Source organism: Formica exsecta, unplaced genomic scaffold (genome assembly GCF_003651465.1).
Source record: "Formica exsecta isolate Colony F162 unplaced genomic scaffold, ASM365146v1 scaffold116, whole genome shotgun sequence".
Classification (NCBI taxonomy): Eukaryota; Metazoa; Arthropoda; class Insecta; order Hymenoptera; family Formicidae; genus Formica; species Formica exsecta.
This window is the reverse complement of record NW_021848499.1, coordinates 579,420-592,637: the sequence shown is the minus strand read 5'-3', so window position 1 is coordinate 592,637 and position 13,218 is coordinate 579,420. Positions and strand designations below refer to the sequence as shown.

Sequence of the window (13,218 nt, the reverse complement as noted above, 5' to 3'; positions counted from 1 at the left end):
GGGTGTAGGAGACGAAAGGGATGAGAGAAAGGGAGAGAATGAGGCGGCGCAGGCTGCGAGAGGAGGCGCGACCCTCCGTGGCTTTTGCTAAACGAGAGAAGCGAGGGGATGAAATGTGGAGATAGACGAAGAAAAGAGATAATAGGGACAGAGAGGAAGAGAGTAGGGAGAGAAAAGAAAGAGCCGAGCGGAGGAGCCAAGCGTACGTAAAAAGGAGGGAGGGTAGGAGAGTTGAGAAAATGGAAAATTCACCAGCTACATCGGCCGGGTTGGAAAACCGCCGAACATCCCATTCTTCGATTCAGCCCAGCGGCGCCATGCGAGATTTGTTTTAAAATCCTTTTACAATTCCGTGGGCGAGCGTGGAGCCGCGACCGCGCCGTTGCCCGCTCGCTCTTTCATCCTTCTCTTACACCCTCTTTCTCTCTCTCCCTCTCTCTCTCTCTCTCTCTCTCTCTTTCTGTTAGCAAGACTATGTAGATTGCGTGCGAAGAGGTGCTCCCAGGTAATTCTCGACGCTTTATTTCGCGCTTTGAGCCGACTAGAACACGGGAAAGAAACAGCGGCTGTGCCAAGCGAAAATTGGAAACGAAAACTTCTATTGGTTTTTGGCGTAGATTCGTTCGTTTTGTTATTGCTCTCTCGTCTTTGTATATGTCGTGTTTTCTCGCGAACGTCCAACATGGAAAATTTTCAAATAATCTAATATAAATATAACCGAAAGGTATAATTTAAGCAATTGGAAAGCTAAAAAAGAACTTTAGCAGCAAATATTCAGTTAATTCATATATAAAAAAGCTCTAGTATTTTTACTAAATTACAATGTAAGATTTTAAGCAAATTAAAAGAACTGTGACAAAATGAATAAAAGATAGTCAAACGAATTTAAGCCTGTTGAATAGAAAAAAATTTCGTTAAAAAAAAAATATATTTTTCCAAGATTCAATTGAGAATATCGCCTTAGATAAAATATTCTTTAATAATGATTTTGTTTGCCATCGATACATCGATGTTTTGGGACATCCTATACATCTGCTAAGCTAGATAAACATTAACCGCTCCTTGTCGCAAACAATATTATATTTTATGTTATTCTAAATAACCTTGAAAGCGAGAAACAGAAGAAATTAGTCGAGAACTCACCGGTCGCGGTCGAGGTCGTCGGTTGATAAGGTGCTCCACCTGGTCCGGTAGGTTGTCCCCCCGGCGTCGCGGGGGTGCCGCCGTGAGACGTCGGGATACCACGATGGGGTTGCGAGTGCGCGGCCGCGGCCGCGCTATGCGCGTGAGAATAGGACTGCGTAAGCGAGTGAAGAGGCTCGTGAAATACGTACGCCGGGTAGCCTTCGGCGCGTTGCTGAAGACAGCTTCCACCCATTGATCCGCCCAGGCTGCTTGACATGGAGCTACGGGCAAGAAAGGAAAACGACGGATAACACAACGCAAAACTATTATTGATACATATCGGCATACAGTAATGATAAGTTACTACAATTTAAAGTTAACATTTCCAGAAAGAAACTTTTTTTGCGAAAAAAATTGAACGAAATTTCAATTTGTACAAGACAATAAATATCCGTTATTGACCAAGTTATCGAACGTGTCCGATATTTATTCTTGCGTATAATTTTTGTATTTGTGAAACAAATGCTTTATCGAAATTCTCCTACCTATACGTGTCGGGCATAGTGGCGATTGGTTGCGGTATCGACGAGTACATGGCGTTGAATCCGGCGTTTAAGGGCAATCGTGGTGTTGCGGGGGTGGCCGCGGGAGGCGCGGCGCCGCTGCTACCTCCGCCGCTACCGCCAGCCACCACCTGATCGACGGCCGCTCTCCTCTGGTTCCGCAATTTCTCCTCTCGACGCCACTTTGCCCTGCGATTACTGAACCATACCTGCAACCGACACAATGACGTTGCCTTTGTCACGATAAGTGTGCAGCCGCACACTTGGCGCCGCCGACACGTTATTTCGCATCATCCGCACTCGTTCGCGCTCATTCACGCTTCACGATTCTCTTCTGCTTCCTCTCCGGAGAGAACACCCTCGCATCCTCCCTCAACCATCCTGTCGTCTCTCGCTCTCTCCATCTCGATCTATTCTGTTTTTTTGTTTGCGAACCGCTCGTGGATTTTTCGAGGTAGCGCGAAATCTAGCGCCTACAGACACTCCTTTTCGCATCTCGTGCATCACGGCCGCGCTAGTTTTTACGAGACGCTCTTGTAATTTGTTAATTGCGATTGAGCAATTGTCAGATAGGAAATTGATTTACTCTTGCTCGCTTGATCCCTTTCCGTTCAGCACCATTCTCCCGCGCACATTCTTTCTACATGTTTTTTATCTGTCACCCTTTCGCTGTCGCGCACTTACACGTGTCCCTTTTCAAGCGCCTGATTGTACTACAAACCGCATCAAATCCGGTATTCGAGAAAAAGTAATACTATAGATAACATACAATTGTATTCGCGTGAGTGTCACACTAATCGTATCGATTAGAAAAAAGGTCCTCCATTATTTCTATCTCCAATGTTATTAGATCTTTAAAACGTCGATTAACTTTAACTTTTATATCCCATCGACTTCTTATCTCTTTGCAGAATTATAATTAAAAGAAGGTAAAGAGCACGCGCGTCAGGAAATTATATAAATACGTTTGTGTCAAAATAATAAAAATAGTAAAGAATTAACAATGCCATCAATAATTGTCCCTTGATTATGCGTGGTATCTTAAATGATACGACACAAGATTATAAAATAAATCGAGACTTAAGTTCCTTGCAACGCCTGCACGGATTTTCTGATTTTTTGTGATTCTCTTCAGCGGTAAGAGGATTTGTCCCCTTCGATATATAGGTTTTCCCTCGTCGGCGCTTAGAACAATCCATGAACCGTGCATTTGGCTTTTTCGTAAGACCTTTTTTTTACATGTACACTGCAGCAGTCGCGTATTCAATCGCATCAATTTCACGGGCAGACAGTTAATTCGCTATGCTTTTGAATTGTTTTAACGCGCAACAAAATTATTTTGATATCATTATCTATGATTACACTTTACTTTTTTATCACAAACTTTATTGTCGCAATTTTTTTATACAATAATTATTGCATTTAATTGGCGAATATCGTATAACTTTCATGCAATCAAATGAATTGATAATCAATCGAAGAAGAGAGAGAGAAAAACCCGAGATTCTAATAAATTATATTTAATACAACCAAGGCAAGTTTTCGAAAGAGAAATTTACATGTTTTTGCATGCTACTGTGCACGGCTAAAAATAGAGGACAAAGCAATAACGGCAATTTCCATTCTTGTCGATTTTGGTGTAACGAATTACCGCGTGTGCGATACGGAAAAAAGGGGGATGTTTTTCGCAACGGAAAGAAATACCATCAACGTAGAAATACAAGCCTTCCGCAATCTCACGTATAACACCGAGCATGACGAGGGTCCTCGATTGAATCAAAAAATAAATTCCATCCTCCTGTCCTCCCGTTGGCGCAGCAAATCGTGTTCGACCATCCCACCGTCAAATATCTGCTATTCGCCCGCAGCGGGTTCCTTCCGTCCAATACCATCGTCCCTCGTAAACTCATCCTCCCTCATTCCGAAAACTCGTCCGAATCGATCCGTGCGAAAGTCTGTGATCCGAACATGCTCGGTGTTACTCAAAGAACACGGTCTCTCCTCCGAGCATCGTCAATGGCCGAAATGTAGCGGAGACCGGTTCTCGACGCCGGTTTCCGACCTTGGAACCCTCCGACCTTGAGCATATTCACGATGCGCCAACTGGCAGCGCAAGAAATTCGTTTGCTTGCACGTCTCGCTCGTGCTTTAGGAAATTAATGGAGCATATGACACTGTCATGTGGACTCTGCGAAATATCTCATTTCGATCTAAGGAAAGGATATAAACGAGTTGAAAAAAAAATTTTCTTTTCCAAAAGAAAGTACTCGCAGTGATTCTAACGGCAGATTCCGCAACACCTAATGTCCTAATGACTTTATGCTTTATTTTTTGTGCTTGTTTTTACTTAGCGCCCTCGAAAGCATACATCGAAGAAAAATCCCGCTTAATCCTCATGTAGCGTATCGGCCATCGCGCTCGCACAAGTCGACTTAGGGAACGCCGAGGACGATAATCGGCCGGCGACGGACGTGCCAGCAGCACGACGACGTGGCCGTGGTCGGGGTATATAGGTGGAAAACCGAGGGCCAATCGGAGGGCGACCTCCCTCGGGACCCGACGTTGCCATGGTTGCGTCCGAGAACCCTCTTAGGCCTTCCGCGCGATCCCTCGCGGCTCGGGCGGGTTGCGTTTACATGCCGCGCCATGCCGCACCAAGCCGCGACGCGCGTTACGTTTTGTGTTCCATCAGAGTGCCGGCATTTCACTCTTCGTCTTTCACATGCCATCCGAGGATCGTCCGCAACGATCGGTCTAACTCGGCGATCTTCGCGATTCTCCTCTTATTACCCTCTTTGCTCGACTATCTTTTTCTATTCTCCCTCTTTCGGTTCCCCTCGGTTTCACTCGGTCTTCCTTCATTCTCTTTATTTCTCTCTCTTTCTCTCTCCCTCTTTCCTCTCCCTCTTTTCCTCGTCGAACTTCTCCTTTTCCCTCTCGCGCCGGAACTCCCGGTTTCCTGCACTTAGCAAGATCAATACCAGCCAACGAGGCTTGAAAACATGCGTCAACATGGTCTTGCACTGTTTGTACGTCCACATAACGCTCAGCGCGCCCGGTTACTACCACCACACCAAACCCCGTCGGCCACTTCGCCGACCCTCCCGTCTCTTCATCGCGACGGTCCAGGTGAGAGGCGGGTGAGAGGAGGGTGAACGCGGTCAAACAATATTCGATAAGGCTACGTATATATTAACAGCTCAAAATGTTGATATTATAATTGTAATTATATGCAACATGGTATTTTGCATCTCCCTTATGATTAAAAAGTAAAAGGGATATTATTAAAATGGAAATTGTTAAATAGCAGAAAGTGTCAACAAATATTGTGCAAATGTTTGCATACATAATATTCAATTAATGACATTGAAAATAACAATATTTCGATATTTCTAATAATTGTTTAGAATAGGTTATTGTATGACAGACGAGAATGTACAATAATTTTAACCAGCAGAATTGTGACGCAGCTGTCAAGTTATTTATGACAAAATGCAGCGAATAATGTAACAGATTAAAATAGAACTGATAATGTAACCGGTTGACTCGAACAATTAAAACTCGATAAGCATTTAAAGAATATAAAAAACATTGTAAAGACATAAGTAAAGGCGTCTTAAGATTCCAAATATCCGAATGTTTTTTTAGAAATATCTTGAATTCTTGGACTGTTTAATTCTGTATTTATATCACAGGAAATTGAAACGTGTTTTTTTTTGTCATGTCATATGAATGTGAATGTTACTTCGTGATGAAAGAAGAAAAGGGATGAAAAATTTGCGGAAAAGATACAAACAAGAAATCATTGCGGTCTTCACCGCTTCCTTTAAATGCGAACTAAAGTTTCACGAGTTTTCCTGATTTTATAATTTAAATGAATGTGATTCTGATCTATCGAGACTTTGTCTCTCTCGTTCTTCGTGATTCTTGACTTTGCCAATGCAATCAAAGATTCTTCGAATTTGTCGAACTTTCCAACTTCTTCAGAACGTTGACCGACATTTAACTATCATCTCACGATGTTCCATTCAATAGAGCATTTGAGATTAGAGTTTGTGTTTCCATATTTTTGTCGTTTATTAAATTATAATTCATCGAAAAATGTATTTTTAGAATCGGATATAGAGAATAGAAATAGAACGTAATACAATGAGATACTTATTATTATTAATTAATTAATGCACCATGTCTAAGAAATGTATGTACCATTCTAGCATCTTTCTAAACTAAATTCTAATAAATAGATAAATTGCGTGATTATCTATCGCACTAATCGATGGGAAAAGTAATGAGTGCACGTAAATTCCCTATAAGAATTTATAAATGATGGCGAAGTAGCGAGCGAAAGAGGTGACAAAATCCCATTGGGAGTCTCACGAGCAGCTCCAAGCTTACCGTCGGAGGTATTTAATGTTCTTCACGTACAACCACGTGGTCACACGTTAAAAGCATTTAATGAAAGGGCGTCGTCGCACTTACGCCAGTCGACCCTCCCGGGAGGAACGGACGGAATAAGAAGAGAGAAAGACGCACCCGCGGGGAAAACGAGGAAGAGAGGAGAGAGAGAAGATGTAGGGGTTGCAGAGAGAGGGACAGTTGGGTGGAGCGAGTGTCGGTGGAGGAAGCGCATACACGCCGCATTCGCACATTCACACTCACCTGGATACGTGCCTCAGGTAATCCGATCTTCTCGGCGAGACGCTCCCGTGCAAACACGTCCGGGTAATGTGTCCGCTCGAATTCTGAAATGAAACCAGTTTGCAACAAGTGCTCGTTATTTAGCCGCATCGTCGGCATTAATTATCGCGATACACGGAGCTTGCCGGCCATCGCGCATTTTCTCTCAACCGACGAATACCAAAGACCGTACTGAGAAGACTAAAATCTTGACGTTGAGATATTGACTTTGTGTTGCGAACGAATATATAACAAAGTTATAGTTTGAAGCTTGAGTATAGAGACTGCAGACTAAGAAGTTACTTACAAGTATTACGTTTAATTAAATTAAAAAAAAGAAAAGCAACGGTCAAATGAAACAAAGAATTTGCAAAGAAACACATGATTTATGGGAAACCGTATACAAAGACATGAACAGATTGTCAAGATTGATAACTTTTTGATTGGATTTTGTACTAACCTTTCTCGAGGCTGTCTATCTGCTCGTTAGAGAAGGAAGTTCGGTTGCGCTGCAATTTCCTTTTCAGCCTCAGCCGCACCTGCGAGTCCTCATCTCCGGAGGAATTGTGTTCCGAATTACCGTCCGAAGTTGTCTCCTGCTGATGCGACAATAAAGAACCGGTATCTGGAACAAGAATTAATTGCTTCTATTTTAATCTATTGTTCCATTAGTCTTAAATATGTTTCGCTCATTTGCGATTATAATTAAATTAATATTGATCCATTTCACAGACAAATTATTACGTATAATTATTAATCGCATTCACAGATGATCGAAAAATATCTGACATTTTTCTCCCATTATAAGAAACATTGCGATCTAATTAAGAGGTCCCACTATTTAGTCGATCATCGGCCGATCTTGTAACACGATCCGCCGTTCTTGAGATTCCTAGATACCGCCGCGCGTCCAGGCGTATGCGACCGGTCTTCGAGGTCGCGTCTCGTGTTGGTACGTCGGTTCGTACGCGCGCGAGCGTAGCCCCTCGTCAAGCCCTGTAGGCCGCGATTACTTTCCGCCTCCGCGCATCGCACCCTCGTCTCTTTCCATTCCTCTCGATACCTTCCCGGCGTCTCTCCGTACCTCCGCTCTGTCCGTATTCGTCCCTCCGCATCGCGCGGTGGAGAGATGTACATATATACGTACGCCCTTACGCTCGCGTATATAGGTATGTGTATGTATATATATATATATATATACTGTTCGCTCGTCAGCTGCTCGCTTTCTCGTTCGCTCATCTCAACCCCCGCGCAACCCCCAATTGGACTCGACCCGACGAAACCCCCTCAACTAGAAATACCGGCACCCCAAACACGCCTCTATCTCTCTTTCTCTTTCTCTCCCCCTTTCCTATCTCCCTTTCATTCTTCCTGCCTGCCTTATCACCCTAACCGTCTGCCCCCGTTCGTCTTCTTCCCGTGAAACCCACCCACCTCCTCGCGAATATCCCTGCGAGTAACGACCAGACCGGGAACGATCCTCGGCGATCCGCTGCAGACGGATCGTTGGCTTTAATTTTCTAGGTGACGACGCACGCCCGGCGAAGAAAGAGAGGAGATTAGCCGATGCTCTCTACGATCCGCTCGCTTAATGCGCCCGCTCCGGCCAAAGTGGCAGCGATCGACTGTTCGATGCATTCCTGTGCATTCGAGTGTGCCCTCAACGGCACTTAACGAATGTATAACGTGAAGTATAAACCATTATTTACAAGTAGCAGTGTTTTCGAGGCGTTTAATTAATATAAATTTTAAGATTATGTATTTTTGTCTCATTTGTCTTTATTTGCGTTAGTTCTAATAATATAATTATATATTAATAAATCTAAACGTGTCATCTGATTAATCTACAAAAATAAAATTTGATACTATTCTAATTTAAATTTATTTATTGATAGAATTTATTGAAGAAAATCTCAAATTTTGAAATGATTTTAGAAACACTTTCGAGTGCGCGGAAAATACATTCGCAATGAAAGCACTTTTCTACCTGTCATTTTACCGCAGTTCACGTAATCTATCTATTGAGAGCGACCGGCATCTGGATTTGTCATTCGCGGACTGATTCTGGCTATAAGAACCGAGCCGCAGGCCCGATTTCAGTGATCCTATTAGACTTATAGCGTTGTATGGCGGATCCCTTTTCCCTACTCGACCGTGTATGTATACGTACATTGTACGAGGTGTCAAGGACTTAGAGTCGCAACAAGCCTCGAATAAGATAATGCGCGAGAAAAGATATAATATAGTAATTCGAAGATATCTTTAAAATTGAGATCGTATATATTTTAAAAGCAAATATTTTCAAAAGTTTATCTAAATAAATTAATGAATGCTTTTGGGTTACGTAATTGCTAAGATGATAGCTAGAACACGTTAACAACCAATCTTAGTATTTCTACACTTTATTACGATAGATGCAAAGTAAATGAAAACTTACCGCTCCGCTTCAGCAAAGAATCATCGCGCCCGTGAAGTTGACTACCGGGCAAGAGAGTCTGGCCGGATCCAGGAGTTGCCGCCGTTGGAATTCCCGTGGCCAAGGGATGATGGGAAGGTGTCGCCGAATACCACGCTGGCGGCCAACCTGCTGCCTGCCCGTTGAACATTCTCAGCTTATCGTAGACGCTCTCTGCGCCCTGATGCGCTTGCACCGCGGCCGCCTGTTGCTCTTTCTGCGAGGCCAGGTTCCTGAGTACCCTGTTAATGGACGACACCTGCGAAGAAAAAGAAATTTCCGGTGAAAATCAATTATCCGTATTATTTATTAATTTAATTCTATATCAGAGCCAGAGAGAAACTGCAAAATATCTGTGATACTTTTCATTGAATTACTTATACTGAATTCTTTTTATAAAAATTATAAATAAATTTAAAAATATCATAAATTTGTTTCTAATTCTCATAAAATAAAAAAATGTAGTAAAAGCAAATTATTATTGCAAAGTAATATTTACTTTATTTTAAATTTTACATAAATTTAAAAAAATGTAGTTTTAATATGTATATAGATAATATAATTTTTAATATTAAGTGTACAGATACCCCTCTCTAAATTATTTTTGTGTAACTAACGATCTATGGATAAAACTGAAATCATCAATACTTTTTAATTTTTAATTATTTATAATTCTAAAACTGTATAATTGTGGAACAATGAAATATCTTTTTTTTAGTTTTTTACTTTTAACATTTTTAATTTAAGAAAAAAGAATATCTCTTAGAGAGAAAAAATTACGCTATTTTTTAACACTAATGACTGGCAATGTATCCCTGTGCACAAGATACCTCCGTCATTCACTTGCGACGGATCAAGAAAAAGAGAGATACAGAAGCGAAACGGACCGGGACGCGGCTCTTTGTAAACTCTCGCGACCGCAGCCACTCGTCGTCGCACGAGAATCATTTCCGTCGTCGTATCTGTGCACTGATTGTCCGCCCCCTCGCCGTCTCTCACGCGGGATCCTTCTTCCTCTTTTTCGTCCTCCCGCGGTCGGGGGATGCGAATGGGAGCGGGGATCGTATCCAGATGAAAGGACACCGCCATCCAATTATTATTACATAAAACGGTCTCCACGGCTCTTTGTCCCCTTCCAATCCAAGCGCGGTTGTCGTCGTCATCGTCTTCATCTTGCGTCCGCGACCGAGCCACTGGCTAACTCCAAAGTTATAACGAGCCCGCGCGTATAACATGGGGATCCAAGCATCGCACTCTCGACTTGCACATAATGGTCCTCGGCGCGCTCCATACGCACACCAAATCCGTTCTCTACACATCCTTCTGCACTGAGCTTGGTGCACCAGATATACATGCACAGCCGTTAATGCAACGGACGTCGGATATCGAGCGGAGCTTCTTAATTACGAGGTCGACCGAGAACTTCGACAAGAGCGGCATGAGTGCGCGCAAAGCCGATCCTTCTCGCATAGTTTGACTTAAAACCGACGGAATAATGGCCGGGCGACGCCGAGAAAACGTCGTTAGAACAGTAGGCGACACGGCCGTCTATTGGAACCGGATTAAAGACGAGGTACCCTGACTTCGCAGATGGTTTGATTATGCCCGGTTATTGCATACATTCTTGATTATTGCATTTGCTATCGTAGAGAATCGGAGTTTCCGAACATGTTCTTAATTATTAACGTAACGATCGCTACAATGTGACGAAGTTGATTAAATGGTTCGGAAAGAAGCAGGATTTCATTTGAAAATTCAATTCCTCGGGGATACTCGAGTATTGAAAAATATTGATTCTCGATGATTTTATCGGTCGACATCTACCATGCCTGTAGCTCATCGAGTATACGTAATTCCAACCGTCTCGGCTTGTCTCGATGCCGTGAGATAATAACAGGCGGATAGCGGAAGCGACGTTTCGAGATGAGTTAGCTCCGGCTAACCCAGACCAGGCTCTCCGTCATCAGACCGTCTATCCAGCCTGGATACCGAGAGAGAGAGAGAGAAAGAGAGAGAGAGAGAGAGAGAGAGAGAGAGAGAGATTCCGGCTGTACGCTCCGCACCGCTCCACTCTCGCCGCACAACAGCCGCAGCGTCGATGCAGACCATTACACGCGCGACCGGACACGAATAATTGTGCAACACGCTTAACTGATCCCATTCACCCTGATTCTACCCGCTCCCGTTCGCTCTCGCCGCCGACTAACCCCCGCCGCACCCTCAGCATCACCCTCGGCGCGATGTGTACCAGCCACAACAGCCAACGCCACCGCCGACGCTACCAGCGATCCACTAGTACTCGAGAGAGGATCGAAACGATCGAAAGAAATTGCCGTCAGTCAAGTAACGTATTTTCTTTGTCTCATATCGTTAGTTAATGTTCGAGAACAATTTTAGAATTATTCTATCCACTAATAATTTCGAAAATTTTGTATATTGATTTTAGATATATTTAGATACATTTTAGATATATTTTACGGTAGAAAACTTAAAAATTACAAAAATGTTATTAATAAACCAACACCTGTGTCATTTTGCAAAGAGAGAATGTATGATAAAGATTAAATCCAGTAAAGTGATAGATATACTATAGAGTGATGTTCTTTCAAATGTAACATCGCTACTGACCGATGCATTACATGCTCGACGACAGGACGACACGTGCTAGACATTCTGATTGATCACCCTGCAACCTCCCACATATCCCCCACCAACTTTCTTTATTCGGCGATTCCTAGGAACACACCGGTAAGAGCGAAGTTCCTCCACGAGCCGATGGATAACGACTTGTACGCGTGTCATCCCCCTTCCTGACGGTATCCGATAGGGAGAGTATTACCGGGAGGGAGAGTGTTCTCGAAGAAGCCAGACGAGGACGATCGACCGCGCGAAATATTCTCGTAGGTCGATCGGCAGAAGGGATCGCAGGGTTTGGGCAGGATGTTTGGTAGACGAATAGACGTACGACCGGAGAGGATTCTTCGAGTTCGAAGAAGGGCGATCAGCGCCCGGGAGGGTGGACAATGCCGAGGTCCGCGTAATGGACCGATTACCCCACCCAGCCGATCGCATTGACGAGACTTTGATTAGGGTCGAGTGGCCGGATCCGACGGGTAAGTACACCCGACCGGCTGCGCGCCATGATAAGTCGACGGCGGATTATGCGTAAACTTATACCGTGTCCAATCAATGGACCAATATGACGCCGACACAGCGGGAAATTTATTCGCACGCGTCGCGGTAGATAGTACGATAAATCTATGCGAGTCGTGGCTTGCAATCTTAAAAAACTGGAATTTGTGCAATATGCCCGCTTAAACTTATTCTATATTTATTTTAATATACGATTCTACTACACTGAGATATTTACTCAAATAAAACATTTAATATAAAAAAAATTATCATATTAATTAACTATCAGTCTTAATTACATTAAGCAAATTTCTGAATTCGACATTTTTACTTACGCTGGGTATATTGTCGTTATTGCAAACGCCCTCCTGCAAAAGTCGATCGCGAATTTCCCAGGCGAAGATCGAAGGACATTCTCGTTTGTAGTCGGCGATTTTGTTGACCACAGGTGTTGTTGCCACCCGTGGCTTACTACCACCGATCGCCCGTGGCTTGATCGAACCAGTCTCGTAATACCTGCGAAAGGGGAGATTGTTATTTTCGCTTAATGCATGTTAACGTTACGTCGTGGCAAGCCTTTTGAACATAGTATGGTTATTGAAAAAAAAATGTGAGAAACTTTATAAAAAGGGTATATCAGTGGGTGAAAGCTCTAACTTTATTAATATCCTGCAATTCCTGCGAGAGAATTGTAACGTGATGATCATGGAAATGTAACGTGAAAAATTGAGATGTAATGTAAAATTTGCTTGTTATCATATATCCAATTATTTTAAAATCTCAGCATCAAAATAAAATTATTAGAAATAAAAGGAAAATTTTGTCACAAATATATATCAAGTGGCTTCATTACTAATTATATCAAAAAAATGCAGCAGTTGTGTTCTATATCCATTGAATTTGATTAATTGAATTTAGACGGCGCAATCATACATTTCATTATTACTCAAGTGTCGCATAACGATTTAATTTCTCTCGAATGGCCTCACTCATAATTTCGAAAGAGAAATAGAGATCAATATGCGTGCTTACCTGCCAAGGATCTTGGAGACACATCCGTTGCTAACCTGCAGTATGCGTGATATATCGCACGGTCTGGCCCCGCTATGGGCCAGTTCGACGATTTTCTGCCTCGTAGAGTCCGGCAACGGACGGCCATTGACGTAAACGCCGCCGAGCTGGTTAACCCCGCTGTGTCCTGCAGCCGAGCACCCAAATATTGAGTTCTGTCCGACCATAGACCCCCCGCCAATACCCGCACCACCC

The 13,218-nt window shown here is 43.1% G+C and overlaps 1 protein-coding gene across 1 annotated transcript in view; it reads right to left on the bottom strand.

The window, feature by feature from the left end:
* Window positions 1–13,218, bottom strand: part of LOC115239155 (paired box protein Pax-6-like) — a 41,366-nt gene that overhangs the window by 6,850 nt on the left and 21,298 nt on the right. The window contains exons 6-10 of the mRNA XM_029813520.1: window positions 8,803–9,079; window positions 6,826–6,990; window positions 6,348–6,430; window positions 1,671–1,897; window positions 1,144–1,406 (exon numbers count right to left, since the gene is read on the bottom strand). Coding sequence (XP_029669380.1) covers window positions 1,144–1,406; window positions 1,671–1,897; window positions 6,348–6,430; window positions 6,826–6,990; window positions 8,803–9,079 — 1,015 coding nt within the window. The remainder of the gene's footprint in view (window positions 1–1,143; window positions 1,407–1,670; window positions 1,898–6,347; window positions 6,431–6,825; window positions 6,991–8,802; window positions 9,080–13,218) is intronic.